The sequence below is a fragment of the Acinonyx jubatus genome, chromosome A2, assembly GCF_027475565.1.
Source record: "Acinonyx jubatus isolate Ajub_Pintada_27869175 chromosome A2, VMU_Ajub_asm_v1.0, whole genome shotgun sequence".
In the NCBI taxonomy this organism is placed as follows: Eukaryota; Metazoa; Chordata; class Mammalia; order Carnivora; family Felidae; genus Acinonyx; species Acinonyx jubatus.
This window is the reverse complement of record NC_069383.1, coordinates 13,059,348-13,076,892: the sequence shown is the minus strand read 5'-3', so window position 1 is coordinate 13,076,892 and position 17,545 is coordinate 13,059,348. Positions and strand designations below refer to the sequence as shown.

At 41.2% G+C, this 17,545-nt stretch overlaps 1 protein-coding gene across 11 annotated transcripts; it reads left to right on the top strand.

Moving 5' to 3' along the window:
* Positions 1-641: 641 nt before the first annotated feature.
* On the top strand, positions 642-17,230 carry SSBP1 (single stranded DNA binding protein 1). 11 transcript variants are annotated; one of them, XR_008296577.1, is made up of 10 exons: positions 685-757; positions 1,418-1,484; positions 3,802-3,862; positions 4,456-4,596; positions 4,802-4,895; positions 6,381-6,469; positions 10,836-10,909; positions 12,218-12,306; positions 14,078-14,160; positions 16,914-17,230. XR_008296577.1 is itself a non-coding variant. In XM_015067073.3 (8 exons), the coding sequence occupies exons 2-7, from the start codon at positions 1,461-1,463 to the stop codon at positions 10,877-10,879; spliced, it is 453 nt and encodes a 150-aa protein (XP_014922559.1). In that variant the 5' UTR covers positions 685-757; positions 1,418-1,460; the 3' UTR covers positions 10,880-10,909; positions 17,021-17,230. The 11 variants fall into 11 exon arrangements, 8 of the variants coding, with proteins under 8 accessions (XP_053073962.1, XP_014922559.1, XP_014922556.1 ...); XR_008296578.1 differs by lacking the exon at positions 12,218-12,306 and having other exon boundaries at positions 17,021-17,230; XR_001429501.3 differs by lacking the exon at positions 12,218-12,306.
* The last annotated feature ends 315 nt before the right edge of the window (positions 17,231-17,545 follow it).

The window sequence follows — 17,545 nt, the reverse complement described above, 5'->3', positions numbered from 1 at the left end:
AAGGTCAGTAAAGCTACTGTAACTTCTGTTTTTGGTATAAATAGAATATTTAAAGTTAAAAGTGTTGTGAGTTTTAATATATCTACTCTTCAAATTTTCCATATTTCTTCAAGTACTTTAATGCTCTGGGATTTTTTTTTTTTTTAATATGTAAAAACGTGTATCGGTGCACCCATTTTTTCTCGTGCCTCAGATCCAACGTGGCTCAGATCTTGTGCTTAATTAAAATTTTGGCTTTTTTGTTCACCACTGATTTTTTGCATTAATTTTGTCTTCTTGAAATATTATTTTGATTGCCAATTTTTTGTCACCCCCTTAATTTTTCGCTCTCAGTTCCTGCTCTACTTCTTTTTCTGGTTTCCTTACTGCTTTAGCAGGCTTGGACCTTTCCAGTCTTTCCCAGGAACCAGCCATCCTTTGTTTCGTCTAACTCGCTCCCTCCTGGTCCAAGCTGGGAAGCTTGTGAAATAATTTCATTTCATTAGAAACTTCAAATCAGCTCCACTCACCACCCGGCGGCGTTGCTTCTCTGCTCCAGCCGGAAAAAAAAAGCTCCCGGAACTACCGCATTAAGGAGGCTTGCTTTCCGCGGCGCTAGCCGGAGCATTTCTACAGACGCACACCACAGACTTTCCGTTTTCTTAACCCTATCGCGTTGCTTGCGTCGCCTCTGTATCCGGAAGTGGTCACCTAGCTCGAGGTTAGTTCGGGCTAGAGCGTCCGGTGAGGGTGGAGGGAGCCAAGAGTTCTTTGCTAGGTGTGCGTGCAGCTCTTTGTGGTTTGGGTGGTGGTGCTGTGTCGGTGTCTTGGCTTTTCTCTTCGCACCCATGCGGAGGACTTCAGGGTTTTCTGTCACCTCCCTGTCCCTTTACGTTGTTGGTTGGGAGCGCCACCATTGAGAAAGGGCGCCCTCCCATCCCCGGCGGTGAGGCCGGGGAGTCCAGGGCTCTCCTTGGTCTTTGCTAACGGGTTTGGAGGCAGTAATTTTTGGAGCAACAAGTTTGGGTTTAAGTCCCTTGGTGACATTCTAATACTGAGCCCTTACCATGTGTTAGGAACTAACTTAGAAATGTTGGTTGTGGCAGTAAATAAGTCAGACAAAAATCCCTGCCCTAAGGGGCTTGCAATTTAAAGAAATTTGGAAAGTCGGTGGAATGCACATGGGAATAAATCAGAAAGTATTTTCTGTATGGTTTGGAGGAAGAGGAAGCCAAGGGGATTAAAAAAAAAGACAGTAAAGCGTTTTGGGGGGTTGGAGGAGTCCTAAAATGTGCAGGGATGTTGATGTTTATGGTCGCAAGACCCACCGCATGAAAATTACGAACGCAGTTAGGCATTTAGGATTAGTGAATTTGTGCTCTTGCTGTAAGATGCGTTTATTTATTTATTTTTTTCTCTCTCTCTCTCTTTTTTTCAGAGGAAGACCAAAGTCTAGGTTGTAGGAAAAGCAAATAGAAGCCATGTTTCGGAGACCTGTATTACAGGTAATCACTTTTCCTTCTTAGTGTTGAGATGCCTTATTATCAACCATAGTGATCAGATTTCTACAGGCTTTTGACTGCAGAGGCAAAAGACCTTTGAGCCCACCTACTTTATGTGTACTCCTTTGATAGAGAGGATTGGGGGTAGATTTTCCTTGTGTCAATAATGTTTACTAAAACAAAACAAAAATTTCCCACCAGTATATAATGGGAGTCATGATATTTTATTTTATTATTTTATTTTATTTTATTTAAAATTTTTTTTAACGTTTTATTTATTTTTGAGACAGGCAGAGACAGAGCATGAACAGGGGAGGGTCGGAGAGAGGGAGACACAGAATCTGAAACAGGCTCCAGGCTCCAAGCTGTCAGCACAGAGCCCGACGCGGGGCTCGAACTCACGGAGATCATGACCTGAGCCGAAGTCGGCCGCTAAACTGACTGAGCCACCCAGGCGCCCCAGTCATGATTTTTTAAAATGTACTCCTTGTATTTTGGTCAGTTAGGGAGCATTTAGTGTCCTTAGCGATCTAGAGACTATGAGGATCATTTCCAGCATTTTTCTACGAGGCATGTGGTTCCTTTTTGACCACCTACCTCTTGTTGTCAGCCTTCCACCCCTCATCTCCCTGTACTGAGGAGTGTAGCTCACGTCACCCCATCATGACAAATGTACAATGTCCACAGTTCCTTCTCATTCTACCAGTCTGACTCCTCATTTCTTCAGACACTCTAGCCAGCCTTCAGCCCACCTAGACTACCCATTTTCCCGACTTAACCACATTTGGGCTGCCACTTTGTAGATTCTTTTTTTTTTTTTAATTTATTTTTTTTAACGTTTATTTATTTTTGAGACAGAGAGAGACAGAGCATGAACGGGGGAGGGTCAGAGAGAGGGAGACACAGAATCTGAAACAGGCTCCAGGCTCCAAGCTGTCAGCACAGAGCCCGACGCGGGGCTTGAACTCAGGACCACGAGATCATGACCTGAGCCGAAGTCGGCCGCTTAACCGACTGAGCCACCCAGGCGCCCCTGTAGATTCTTTATAACACCTCTTAACTTCCCATCCTGTTAAGACTAAGTGTGTGGAAACATGAAACAGAAAAGTTAACGACTGTCTTAATGCTTTAAGAAATCTTTAAAGCTAGATGTAAAAGTTAAGAATTTAATTTTAAAAATTATCCCAGTTAATTCTTTACCTATTTCTGTTTTTCTAGTAGGTCTTAATTTTCGTTTGCCCAAAATGAGACATATTATCCTATGAGACTTAGGAGCTCTGGCTCACCTCAGTACTTAAATTGGTACAATTCTAGAAGTATGACACAAGTACTAGTTTGCTTGAGTCTTTGCCGTGTTATAACTCCATCTTTATTTCTTGACCACCTGCTGCTCCAAAACACAGTGGTAGGATTCCATAGTCAACAGTATTCCAGGAATGGCTGTTCATTTGGTTGGTGGATGTTTGCTTTTTATATTAAAAGTGCTACCATATGATACCTGTTTCTCTGATGTAATGGTTAGCTCTCTGAACGTTGAAATCAGCAATGTGCCTGGTGACCTGTGCTCCTACCATGGCAGTAGCCCTTGAACAGAATGTCCTTAAGGAGGCAGCAGAGGGCGGCGGGAACAGTGGCAGCCTTGGTGTTGGATGGCCCTGGGTTCCAGGCATGACTTGCCAGTTACTTCCTGTAGGATTTTGGGCACTTTACTTAATCTCCCTAAGTTTCATTTTTTTCATCTCCAAAGTAGGGATAATTTTACACAGTGTATACATTTATTCTGAGGATTAATTTGTAAGAGGTAAAGCACTTAGCTGGTCTTCAGTAGTGATAGCTGCAAGATCATTGAATGCCGCCACCAGTTTGTGTCAGTTACTGCCTTCCTCTGACAGACTGACTTGAATAGTCCTATTTTGTACCTTATCAGAGAATCAGATTTGTCTTAGACTTTTCTCTTTGGTCTATCAAAAGCATGAATTTTTCCAGCATATATATGATTTGACCTTTTTTTGCACAACTATGGAAGCACCATAATCAGGAGGGTTACCACGAAAGAACCAGGAGAGGATTCTAAATTAGCTTTCCTGGGCATGCCGTCTGGCTCTGTGTACCTTTGGGCTTCTGTAGTAGATGGCCCTCAAGCATTTGCATGGTCCTCCTGGCACTGTGGTGGGGGGACAGTGAAGGGCACTGCTTGTGTTCTGGGCGTGAATGCTGTAGGACCTGCCAACCAAATGGTGACTGAGTGTGAGCAGGTCTTCTGTTTGGGTTTACCTTCCCCCCCGAATTAAAACCATTTCACTGATTTATTCCCCTTTAGGTGTTTCATCAGTTTGTAAGACGTGAGTCTGAAATAGCCAGCAGCTTGGTTCTTGAAAGATGTAAGTAGTGGCTAATTTCCAAGTTTAAAGTATGTTGTTTGTTCTTAAATGTGTGGTAGAAGAGGTGCACTGGTTGCGTTATACGCAGGTAATCGTCATGCCTTTGGCTCCTTTTGGGCTCTCCACTCTTGGCCTTGCCCCATCAGGCTGCAGGGGCCTTCTAGAATCTCCTTGAGTCCTATCTGGTTATCTAATTCTTCCAAGGTCATGTGCTATTTGGCTGAGAGAGTGAAACTTTGGGAAAGCTCTTCTTTCATGGAGTAGTCCTGTGTATTTATAAAGATTTTCATATCTCAGATTTGTTTTTTTAACCTTATGGGTTTTTTTTTTTTAAAAAAGGTATTTCAAAGAATTTAAGGTAAAGTAAAGAACTTAGTGTTTGTTTGTGGGCTACTTTTTCAAAGAATATTTTCTCCTTTCTTGCCAATCCTCTTTTCTCTCCCATACGGCCTTTATTTGTCCCTTCAACTTACCTTCTGAATGTGTAGAACTTGGGTTTTGCTCAATGCTGAGATTGAAATTGAAGTAATATTTGTAGCTGTTCCTCTTCTGTACCTTTCTCTCAAGCTCCTTTTATTTACACGTTGTTTCAGCTCTGAACCGTGTGCAGCTCCTTGGGCGAGTGGGTCAGGACCCCGTCATGAGACAGGTGGAAGGGAAGAACCCGGTCACAATATTTTCTCTAGCAACGAATGAGATGTGGCGGTCAGGGGAGAGTGAAGTATACCAAATGGGTGAGTATACAGACTGGGGTTTTAATTGTATCAGCAATAAATAGAGATTATTCTCAGCTAATTAGATATGAGGTGCTTTTAGAAAGAATCTTCTCTGATTCTGTGCTTTTCTCTTCGAAATTGTGACGTTGGTTTTGCTGGGCATGTTGTCTTTTGGCATTGGTTTGGTCTGCTGGCGTTTATAACCACATTTTCTATTCTTGAGATTTAGGTGATGTCAGTCAAAAGACGACATGGCACAGAATATCAGTATTCCGACCAGGCCTCAGAGATGTGGCGTATCAGTATGTGAAAAAGGGGTAAGTTGAGAAAGAAGGATCTTACAGATTGAATGGTTTAAAAAAACTGGTAACAGGTGTTCTCAGGGAATGCCTACCTCCTTTATTCTCCTTTATTCTAATAACTCTGTGTTAACTCGATACTTATTCAGAGCTTAGTGTTATATGCACGGTGTGTCGCCGTGTGTCTAATTCAGAGATGTATAGAACATGGTTTTGCTTGCTAAGAATTTATAATTTAGGCCAAATAACAGGTATACATAAACAGAAGCAGATGAGGCAAGAGAGAAGGCAAAGTGTACTGAGCACCGTATGAGCAGGTGCAACCCATGCTGTTAGGAGTTCCTATGCCGCCGCAGCCAGGGATCCCCACGGCGGGTGTCTTGCCTCTTGGCATCTGCATGGAGTCCTTAGTACAGGATCTGGAATGTGTGTGTAGCCTGGCACAGGTGAGGTATTATGGCAGTGTTCACAGCTGTTGTTTTATATTTGGTAATTTTAGTTTGGCTCCCTTTTGGAATGCTTAGTGTATAGATAAAAAGTGTCATTTCCAAACCTGTGGAAAGACAAAAGCGTATGTTGAACAGCAGTTGTATTCATAGTTAATGTATTTAGAAATGTGCTAGTTTTATAGAAGTAAAATAGATTTCATGGAAAACAATTTCAGGAATAACTAAAATTTCTGTTTCTTTTCAATAAACTGTGTTCCTTTTCTTCTGTTTACTTTCTTAGTCCTTTATATATGTATGTATAAATTTGTGCATCTACACATACGTATAAATACAGGAAATTTCAAGGAAAATATCTGTTTGCGGTTTATGTGTATATTCGACACCCGATCACTTTACCAGTTTTGTCTCCTATATTATGCTTTTTTGGTAAGGGTAGACTGAAAATAAATGCTAGCATGCATTTTCTATCCTTTAAAATCAGAGTTATGGTTGTCTTCTAGTTCAGCCTTCTAAACAATGCAGAAATGGTCTTAGTGATTAAGTCTAAGTGAAATACTACACCAAAACCTCTGTTTTGAATTTTAATAATCTAAGTCCCTGGAAAATAAATTCATGAACGTGACTATGGAAAGGAACTGAAAAATAAGTGAAAATCAACAAATCTGTTAGGGGGTCAAAAATAAAAGGTGAAGAAAAATGGCAGATTGGAAGTCAGTCCCAGAGATTTAAAGGATGCCACTATGTTGCTCTTCCATTTCATGGTCTTTTAAAAAAATTTTTTTTTAAGGGGGAGAGAGAGAGCTTGTGTGCACATGCACGCTCACGCAGGGGAGGGGCAGAGGGAGAGAGAATCTCAAGTAGGCTGCGTGCTCAATGAGGAGCCCAACGTGGGGCTTGATCCCACAATCCTGGGATCATGACCTGAGCCAAAATCAAGAGTCAAGATGTTGGTTCTGTATTCATCCTCAGTGTGTACTTGTTCCTGCTCTCACCTGACTCTCTTTTCAAACAGATTAGAATCTCCGGACTGAAAAGTGAATTTTATTTTTATCAGGTCCCGTATCTATGTGGAAGGGAAAGTCGACTATGGTGAATACACAGATAAAAACAATGTGAGGCGACAGGCAACAACAATCATAGCTGGTAAGAAGCTTGTGGTAACAACTGTTCCCTCCTCTCTCTTCCCTTATAAAAAGCTTGGCTTCTTATAAGTAACTTTAACAGGGACTTTGGGTACAGATGCTGAGATGGTCAGGCAACTCACCGTGAGAATTGCGAGTGTGGCTCAGGGATTTGCTATGGTTTCTACAGTTCCTTCAGAAAATTCTCTCTGTCTCACTTTCATTTCACAAGTAACTTTTGAGTAGAGTGTCTGTTGGTCCTTACTGTTTGAAGTAAAAAAAACTTTAGTGTCTGAGGACATGGCCTAAACAGGCAGAAGCCTGTGCCAAGGTAAAGTTACACCGCCGTGAGGGGCATTAGACATTTGTGCAGATTTATTGAGAACCTGCTCGGTGCTGGACATGATGATTTAAAAAAAAATTTTTTTTTAATGTTTATTTTTGAAAGAGAGACGGAGAGACAAAATGTGAATGGGGGAGGGACAGAGAGAGGAAGGGAGACACAGAATCCAAAGCAGGCTCTAGGCTCTGAGCTGTCAGCGCATAGCCCAATGCGGGGCTCGAACTCGTGAACCGTGAATCATGACCTGAGCTGAAGTCGGATGCTTCAGTGACTGAGCCACCCCGGCACCCCAGAACATGATGATTTTTAAGTTCCTAAGAAAATGCAAACAATGTAGGAAACATGGACACACAAAGCTTAAAGATTAAGAAGATACCTCCTAGGGGCGCCTGGGTGGCTCAGTCGGTTGGGTGTCCAACTTTGGCTTGGGTCATGATCTCATGGTTCATGAGTTCTAGCCCTGCGTTGGGCTCTTCTGCTGTCAGCGGAACCCACTTCCGATCCTCTGTCCTCATCTCTCCATGCCCGTCCCCTGCTCATGCTCTTGTGCTCTGTCTCTCAAAAATAAATCAAAACATTAAAAAGAAAAAAAAAGAAGATATCTCCTAGAGCAGAGTTTTCAAACTGTTTTGAAAATTCTACAAGAAGTTTGAAAAGATATAGTTCTTTTGGACATACTTAAGTTGACGTAAAAATCTTTTTTCAATAAGAAGTTGTTACCCTGAAATGTATCAGTGGCTGTAAATACCATAGCAGTTTGATACTCATCATTTTTTTAAAAAAATTGAACAAGCTCTTAAGCATTTGGAAATTTTGTTATTTCTTGTTCTCTGAACTTGTTTTTCCATTTTCTCCTAAGAAAGGTATTTTAACATATATTGTACAATTCAGAGCTTTTTATTATTCATTGTATTATGTTTGTAACAAAAATACATACCTAAATAGAAATTTTAAAACATTAAAAAAATTATGTGATATTAAGGCTCTAAATGTTACATATTTTTTGATTGGGTTATCATTATAGTTGTTTTTAGAACATATGTGACCAAAACAATTTTAATATATAAATATGAAAACTGAAATTTTATTAAAAATACACTTTTTAATGAGGAAGATGGTTCTTTTTTTTTTTTAACCTCTTGGAAAAATTAATAAGACAGTTGTTAAATGTTAATTTTGTTCTTTTGTTTGTTTTTATGGATGTAAATACTGAGAAACCTAATTTTTTTTTTTTAATAAGTAGATGGGAATGAAAGAAAGTAATGTCTCAGTGTTTATGAACTTTTGAGATACGCCAGTTAGACATCATTTAAAAATTGATTTTTTTAAATTATGGAAAACATCAAACATACACAAATATAGAAAAGTAAAAAAAAGGAAATGTATCATTTGGCTTCAACAGTTACCAACTGATGGCAAGTGTGATTTCTCCTATAGCCCCAACCCACTTTTCCTCCACTTGGATTATTATTATTTTTTTTTATTAAATTTTTTTTTTAACATTTATTTATTTTTGAGACAGAGAGCGAGCATGAACAGGGGAGGGTCAGAGAAAGAGGGAGACACAGAATCTGAAACAAGCTCCAGGCTCTGAGCTGTCAGCACAGAGCCCGATGCGGGGCTCAAACCCACGGACCGCGAGATCATGACCTGAGCCGAAGTCGGATGCTTAACCGGACTGAGCCACCCAAGCGCCCCTACACTTGGATTATTTTGAAGTGAATCTCAGACATTGTATTATTTCATCCATAAGTGTTTTCAATAGGTATATCTGAAAGATATGGATTCCTATTTAAGGCATAACTACTATGCTGTTATCACACCTAATATTAAGAAATTATTTAAATATTTTTACCAGACATCACAATGTTTAAATTTTTTTGATTGATTAATAAATACAAGTCCATACACTATATTACATGGCTTATATCTTGAGTCTCTTATTTTTTTTTAAGCAGCAAATTTATTTTCTCAGAATTCTGGAGGCGAGAACTCTTGAGAACTTAAGTCGCTTTTAATCGACAGATTTTCCTTTTATCGTTCTCCTTTACTTTGCTCCAGAGTTCATGTCTTAACCATATTGATAAGTTCTAATTTGTTGTAAATAATAGTCAAAAAATATATTCTCTTACTGGTTTTTTTGAATGTGTATTGACCTTGAAAACCAATATAATTATCTTTGTACCCTCATCAGACTTTAGATGAGGTCCTTTGTGACCATTTTGCTTCCATAATTTCTTGAATGTCTTGACAGTATTTCATTTCTGGGTGCCCTAGTCTTCCTTGAGCCATATCTCCAGAGATACCTACCTGTTCAAAATTTTTTTCTGGGGGTGCCTGGGGGACTTAGTTAAGTGTCCCGACTCTTGATTTTGGCTCAGGTCATGATCTTAGGGTTGTGAGATTGAAACCCGTGTTGGGCTTCCCACTAAGCTTCGAGTCTGCTTAAGATTCTCTCCCTCCTTCTCCCTCTGCACCTCCCCTGCTTGCACACGCATGTGCATTCTCTCTCTCTCTCTCAAAAAATAACAATAAAAAAAGTAATAGACTTTTATGTGGAAACGTGGAAAACCAAACTTTCTTTCCTTCCTTCCTTCCTTCCTTCCTTTTTTCTTTCTTTCTCTCTCATTCTTTTTCTGTTCTTTTTTTTTCTTTCTTTTCTTTTCTTTCCTTCTTTCCTTTCTTCCTTCGTTCTCCACACTGGGCATGGAGGCTTGTACTCACAGGTTTGAACTCACAATTCTGAGTTCAAGACCTTGAGATGGGATCAAGACTCCGATGCTTAATTAACCAGCTGAGCCACCCAGGATCCCCCAAACCAAACTTTCTAGTAAAACAATTGAATTTCTAAGTCTTTATCAATTTTGTGTTTATTTTATCAATTATGTGTTTATTTAATACTTTCATACTCTGTTGTAAACCAAAAGTGTGGGTAAACTTTGGACTGTGTGAATGAATTATTCTGAACCAAACTAGCTACTCAGTAGAAACAGTTCAGATTATCTGCCATTTTGTTTTCTTCTTGTAACTAGTATTCACCGCATGGGTGAGTTGATTGAGCTTTTAAAGTGGATTTATGGCTAGTAGTAAAAATGAATAGATGTTCAGTAACATTTGAATTGAAAGAAATAGAGTTTAAATTTGGTTGCTTGGTTTTGTAGGTCATGTTTTTTCCTCCTAGGGATCCATGTCTAGAACTTAATCACCAGTGGATGGCACTCTTGCCATTTTACGCTGTGGTGTCTATTCTAATCTCTTCTGAAATAACCGTTCTTTACCAAAATATTCTATTTTTAGAAGACTAGTCATAAATACTGTCATGTAATAGCCACTTTTTAAGTAATCTTAAAGTTACGAGTATCTAGATCTTTTCAAGTTATACAGGAAGTACTACTACTTTTCCTTTGCCTGTCCTGAACTAACTCTGTCTGGGACAACGTTTTAAGTGCAATGTCTGATGTTCTTGTATGAGAATGCTCTCTCTGTGATATGGAGTAGTAAAAGTTTTCCCAAGAATGAGTATATAAAAATCAGGGTGTTTTAAAATTTAAAACTAGAATGTCTTCTGTGAGCCTACCTAAAAAAATCAATAAATCTGTGTTTGCTAACAGGCCATACGTTGGACCTTGTCCTCTCTCTACCTCCAGCATGTGTAACATTGTGCCTTGGCCCTCTTGTGTGTGTGGATGTGCTGCCTGGTATCATGGCATCGATCAGAGCATTGCAAACTTTGAAATCTGTGACTAGTTCTTTTGTAGCAAGTTACTGCCAGGTGGTTATAACTGTGTTCAGGGAAGACAGGAACTATCACACGTCTCCCGACAAGGTCTGAGTTGTTGAAAAATAGCTGAAGCCCAGCTTTTAGCTCCATTTTTCCTGTTGTTTATGCCGCTAATGAACACAGCAGGAGTCACTTCACATTTTGGGAATTTTTCTCAAGTCCTTTAGTTAACAGCATTTAAGTTTGTGTGTATTATAGAGGAGTGATTAATTGAGATGGAGAAAGAGTTCTGAAAATAATACTTCTGCTTTGGCTTCTTTACAGATAATATTATATTTCTGAGTGACCAGACCAAAGAAAAGGCATAGAGTGGACGATTCTTCTTTGGCCATTGTTTGGTACGGTCTCATTTCCAAATCATGTATAGTCTTTATAGTTCCTAAGGACAAGAATTAAAATATTCTTTTATATAAAATGAGTAATAATACTTTTGACTGTTCCTCCCCCTTGTCTCATAAACCTTGGTAGCTAATTGTTTATTCTTTTAGGGATGGTTTCTGTGTACAAGAGTATAAAACAGATGAACTTGGGTTCATCTATGTTATGGCAAAAGGATAGGTGTCCTTTGGGATGGGCTCTTGCTTTTTATACACGCTTGTATTATAGTACTGATCCAGCCACTAAATATTCTATGTCAGGCCTTTATCCCATTGTTGTGAATAATGATTTTCTTACTGTTTATAAACTAAATGGCGAGGACTGTACTGTATGCTTTTTGTTTCCTGCACCTTAACCAGTGCTTGGCACAGAATAGGTACTCGATAAATGTTGACAGATGAATGATCCCAATGGGATATTAAGCTTCAGCCCAAACTGAAGGGGGTTGCTGAACAGGGGTTGGTATCTAACCTAAACCTAGCTTTAAGACTAACCGACTTTCTTTACATCTTTTGTTTTTGGACAGATTTCACTAGTAGCACTTATGAAATAGAGTTTATCAATAGTAGAGACCCAAAATATAAGTAGGGATGAACTAGTTCATTTCCAGGTGATGCCACAGGGGCTCTGGTTCCACTAGTTTCTGTCTTTCTAAGCCCCATTCTCTATCCTTTTAGTCTCACCCAGAACTTGGGGGAGTCCCCGAAACAACCTTTGACATTGCCTCTGTAGGTTAGAGCCTGAGGTGTGACATTTTCCTTTTATTTTTCCACCTGGTCTCTTGATGCACATACAAAGATCATTGTGTACACACGATTACTTTCATTATGAGATTCTGGAAATTACAGAGTACTAGTAATTTCCTAATAAGTATTACATAAAGTAAAGTCTGTTTTTCAGTGCCTCTTGTACTTTTTAGGTTTGCATCAGACCTCCACAGGTCTGCTAGCTGGCTGTGCCTGTTTAGAATTGGCCACTGTCGAGCTGGTTGTCCAGTTCAAGTTGTAGCAGTCCCTCATTCTGTCTCGGCCACTCAGGCTCCAGCTTTGCCTCCAGCCCAGCCTGTTTTTTGGTGCCCTAGACTACATGTCTTGTCCCCTGTGCCCGAGAGCAGGGTGCTGACTGTGGTTTAGGTCATGCTGGACTGTCACGGGTTCCCGGTTTACATGCTGCCGTATGGACCCTCACCTGAGCCCCTTTTTGCACTTATGGTACAGTTGGGTCAGGGTAAAGATGGAATTCTTCAGCTTTTCTCTCTTCTTGTCCAGGAACGGTAGAAAAGGAATTGCCGTTTCCTCATATCAGCCGTCTTTTTTCCTGCAGCTGGGACCATTAATCAGTACATGAACTCTGCTTTGTGAGTTTATACGTTAAAACTGTCTGGTGATGTAGCCCTCACTTCTTTATGCCACATTCCTTAAGGAAAATGTAGATAAAATTGATCTTTGGGCAACTCTTCGTTAGCAAAAGCTGCGTTTATACTCCTTAAAAGTTGTGAGAAGTTCTGCAGATTAGTATACCTGTTTAAATAGTGTGATGAATCTGTGCTTTGGGAAGGTAATAGGTGAACAGACCAATTCAGTGACCAGCCCAGAGCAGCTCTGAGTCCAGGGCGCAGGGGCAGAAAGGTGCGCCCCGCCGGATCCCTGTGAGCCGAAGGCGTTGCCGCCCTCCTGCTGCAGGTTGCCTGGAAGGCTCTGAGGTTGGGCAGCAGGGCCTTCAGAGGCGGGTGTTCGGTGCAGAGGCCTCGGCCATGAGGCTGATGGTGCAGATGTGAGGTCTGCAACTGGGCAGCTCCCAGAGCATGGACTCTGCCCTTCCCTTCCTCGGGCAGCCCTGGGTGCTGAGAACTCTGCACCTCTCCCAAGCTGGTCTCGGAGTAGATGTGTGGAACCTGGTAGCTTTAACAGTCGGTCAGGGTCTTGTAGCCCCACGTTTTGTGTCTTGCATTCCCTTTGTCATCTTTTCACGGTGTCAGGGAATATTCCTGTGGAAAACTGCCGTGTGACTTTGATTTTGGGATTCCATGTCGGGTGGGAAGATGAGTAGGATACACGGAGTTGTGGGTGAGAAGGTAGCACACGTGTGGTACTCTCCCATTTTTGAAAAAGAAGTAATAGGTATGAATATATGTTTAGTAAAAGTCTGGGAGGAGAAACATCAAAAGATTGTGATGATCTCTGGATGGGGGGATTATGTGTGAGTTTCCTTATTATTATTACTGTTTTTTTAGCCTTGAGCTTATATTACTTTTGACAATAAAAACCAAATAAACTGTTTTCACTTTTGGAAAACAAAAATCTTTCCGTTATTTCCAAGTCAGGCTGGACTGCTGATTGACCTTCATTTAGTACTTACTGCTTCCTGTCCTAGAGGCGAACAAGATATCTTTCATGTATTTCCCTCCATTGTCGGCATCTTTGTAGTGCATGCTCAGATACTTCACTTACCTTTTTTTCCCTTCTTTTTCTTTTCTTTTCCTCTTAATACGTGTATAACCTACAACAATTGACTTTAAAGACCAACCCGTATGAGATCCACTGTTTGCTGTCAGTAGTTTTCAGAGTCATTCATTTCTTAAAAACGACTGGGCAGTTAATCCAGAGACATCCAAAAATACCAAAGACATGTTTTTGTGGCTGTTTTGGGGATTTCTTGTCATTGCCAACTGGGTTGCAGCCTAACCTTTGCAGCTCAGGAGGAATTATTGGTGGTTTCCCTTTGTTCCCCAAAGAGATTGTGCAGTTCTTGAAGGTGGGGTTATCTTTTACTCAGACTACCCGTTTGTCCCTGTCCAGCTTAGCCTAGCAAAGTGACATTATAGGGCTTTCAAAATGTTTGGTTGGATTGCACCGAAACATTGACATGAAAATGAAGGCAGGCTCACTTTACTTATTTTTCTGTCAGGGTTTGCATTAAGTGCTGTGAAGCTTGGTGGGAGTAACAGCAAGCAAATCATTCTAGAAAACTTCGTGAGTTACAGAGAAATCTCTTAGGGAAAACAGTTACCATACTGAAGGCTGACCTTTTTGTGTATATACTAGGTGCCAGGCCCTGAGCTCAGTGCTTTTTATCATTGTCTCGTTTCACTATTACCCTAAGAAGGTGGTATTATCCTGATTTTGCAGGTGAGGAAACCTGAAACTGCGTGGTTAAGTAACATGTCAAAGTCATGCAGCTTATAAGAGGCACAGCTGGAGTTTGAGTTTAGGTATGTGAAGTTTGCATTTTGTTCTCTGCCTACAGTCTGCTTCCCACTGCGTCCCACCTCCACTGGCCCAACTATCCAGAACCCCCACTGCTAACTTTTAGCCCTGCAGGGTGTGTCTAAGTCACCCTGGGAGTTCCAGTACATCATAGGTTTTGGCTGGGGTAGAATTAGGGAGAAATACCACCACCTCTTTATTCTTTCTCATTTTCAGTCTGATGATCCTATAGGAAATAGATCACAGTTAATTTTTCTGCTAGGTTATCTTTACTGATTCCTCTTGATCCCTTGTTATCAAGCCATGTTTCTTTACTGGTTAAAATAGGTTATGGCGTCTCCTCCTTTCATTGTTCCTTCTAATTGTTTCCTTCCTACTGAGAGTTGAAACTGTCAGCAAGATTGTGCAAGAATTTGACAGGCTCACTTTTTAGAGAATGAGACTGTTGGCAGGCGTCAACGGCGTTATACCCCCCCTCTCACTACTGTATATGTCCCTGTGCTGTTCCCACAGTCTGTGATAGGATGGTGTGTAGCTTTTTAGGTTGTCCCAAGTCATGCAGACACAATAATGAAATTTCTCTTTTTTGTCTGTACTCTTCATCCGTTTGCTTTGGACCTCAGGGTGGTGTTTGTCCATACAGGTCTACACCTTAACATTTTGCAGTTTTCCTGCCGCACCTGTCCTTTGAAAAGAAGGTGGTTTAACTTAATAGTCGTGTTAGTCGCACAGCCTGGATTTTCTTCACTTACCACCTGAGTGACCTCTGCTGAGTTTCTTAACTTTCCCTGCCTCGGATTTTTTGTCGTTTTGTTTTCCTGTGAATAAAACAGGGATGATAGTAGTCCTACTTCATAAGCCTGCTGGGAGGAACACAATGAATAATACATATAACTTACTTGGCACATACTAACTGAACCCAGTGCTCAGTGCCTACTGGCCATTATTACTGTTGTTTGTAGTTACTTTCAACAAGGCATATCCCTTTCAGTCACCATGCCCATCTCCCCAGTCTCACGGGACACTTCTGGGAGCCTGTAAACTTTAGATTAGTTTATTGTACTTGACCTTCCTTGTTGTTAATGTCTGTGGATTACTGAGAACATAGTCCACTTTAGTAGTGTTTTTTGGTTTGCTTTTAATCTTCCGTGGCTATTTACAGTTAATCTGAGCATCTTTTTAAACTTGAAAGTCACTTGGGCATCTGCTTTAAACCTTGCAAGCATACAGGCCTGGATATAGGGATAAATATAACAGGATTACTGCATTGAAGGGGCTCACAATCTAGGATGATGGGGGCTGGATGGGGAGGACAGAGGCAGGAGCCTGTGTACAAACCGTGCTGTGGTGTGAGGAGTAGTGTACTGATGGTAGAAATAAAGTCCTGTGGACACAGATGAGAATAGTTATAGATTGGTTTTCAGCAGAGGAAACAGCATGAACAAAGGTCCAGAAACATAAAAGCATATGGATCCATGAAAGATAAAACATGAAAAAGGGGTTGGGGCTGGATCATAAAGAGCCTTGAAAGCTTACACAGGACTTTGGCAGTGGGGAGCTGCATGTTTTGAAATGGACGTATCAGAACTGTGCTTGAGAAAGAAGTGAAGGCCTGTGAAGGGTTAGAAGTGGGGAAAGCTTGCAGGCCGTCAGGAAGCTCCTGCAAGAGCCTCGAAAGGTTAGCAGAGTGTGCATTACAGGGGACATGTGGGGAGTTTGGGGTTCACGGTTCGTTCACTGTGCAACAGTTATGTGCCAGATCGCGTGCTGCGCTCCAGGTTAGGGATACTGAGAGCATGGAACTCCTGTCCAGGACACCCTGGGGACAGTAGGTGCTGGTGGGAAGAGAAGGGCCACGAAGAGATCATTCTGAAGCTGCTCGGGCAGCTGTGTGGATAGTGACGTTTTGTTTCTGAGACTAAGAAACATGAACGTGGGAACAGGTGTAAGAAGAGGGAAGATCAGGAGTAGTTCTGAACATAATTGAGTTGTAGACTTCCTGGCTTCTATTTGATGATTAACGAGTGGAGCTCAGAAGAGAAGTTGAGACGAGGGACTCTTTTTCTTCTGCCAAACACATTTTAAGCATATTTTGTGAGATAACAAATGTTGCCAGGATTCCAGCTTTCTGCTGTGGAATACCGTATCGTAGGAGAGGTTTCCAGGGCTTACCTATTTTACAATGTAGGTGGGATTTGTGTTAATCCGGTGTGGTAAGATGACAGACATAAAGAAACTGTCTTGAAAGAGGAGTTTATAAAAGTTGCCAAGAGGAGGGCACATGCCACACCACTAGAGCCACCGGGGGAGCCCCAGGGCAGGCCTAAAGCTTTTATTGTGATTTTCGTGGGACAATGATTTTCACCAGGCTCCGGGCCGAAGGGGGGGGGGGGGGTCTCTAGTTGTCTGGTACCTTTGAGCAGAGAAACAGTGTTCTGGACTGCAGGAGCCTGATAAAAGGAGGCTGATGGCAGGTATGGAATCAGGATTGGTTGGTTTGCATATGAAAGACATGCTCTTGGGCAAGTGTTTACTATTTCCAGGAATTAGCTAATGTTGGGAAGGACTTAGTTCCTCCCAAGGTCTGCCAGACTCCAGGATGTCAAAGCATCATAAAATACAGAAAATAAGAAACATGATGAATACACTGCCCAATATCCATTATTATCTACAGAACCCATTAATTTACAGAGCCCATGTTTTATTGGGGGTGACAGTGTGCATGGCTGAAATACTGCATTCCTGTTCTCCTTTGCAGTTAACTGTTGCTAAGGGGGTAGAAGCAGACGCCATTTGGTGGTGCTTCCAGGAAAGCCCCTTAAATGATTAGCTCTGTTGGGAGGCTCATCCATTGTGCTTCTCCAGACCCTCACCTGGCTTTTTCTGGTCTGAAATGTGGACATGATGGCTGAGAGTCTCCAGTAGCCATTTTAGACCACAAGACTATCTGCAGGATGGAAGATGGAAGAGGCTGGAGTCCGTGATGACCATGGAACCACCATCGCGGTCCTGGACAGTCTACCTCTGGACTTCTTTGGGAGACACAAATAAATCTCTACCTTGTTTAAGCCACTTATTTGTGCTTTGCATTTAAACCTAATTCTTACCAATTCACACATTCTTTATCTCCATATACACAATTCATTACTTCAGTTCTTTCTCTTCTAAGACCGTTCACTACTGGTAGAAGTAAAATATCACCTCCACTGCCACAGTCTCTCAGACTTTTAACCTCGGTCTCATTCTTAATTTGGGGAGGGACTGGGACATAAAATGTACAGGGATCCTTAGCAAATACCTTAAAAAGGGTAAATACAAACTTTTTTTTCATCAAATAGTTTAATTTTGCCTGAAGCCTGAAATGAGGACCCTTAGTTAACAGCCCCTTGT

What these genes read in the sequence shown, in the direction of transcription:
- SSBP1 (XM_053217987.1), top strand. Translation starts at nt 1,461, where the DNA reads ATGTTTCGGAGACCTGTATTACAG. An exon ending in TATCAGTATGTGAAAAAGGG is followed by an intron (nt 4,896 to 6,380) that starts GTAAGTTGAGAA and finishes TATTTTTATCAG; the next exon opens with GTCCCGTATCTATGTGGAAG. An exon ending in GGCAACAACAATCATAGCTG is followed by an intron (nt 6,470 to 8,312) that starts GTAAGAAGCTTG and finishes TTTTTGAGACAG; the next exon opens with AGAGCGAGCATGAACAGGGG.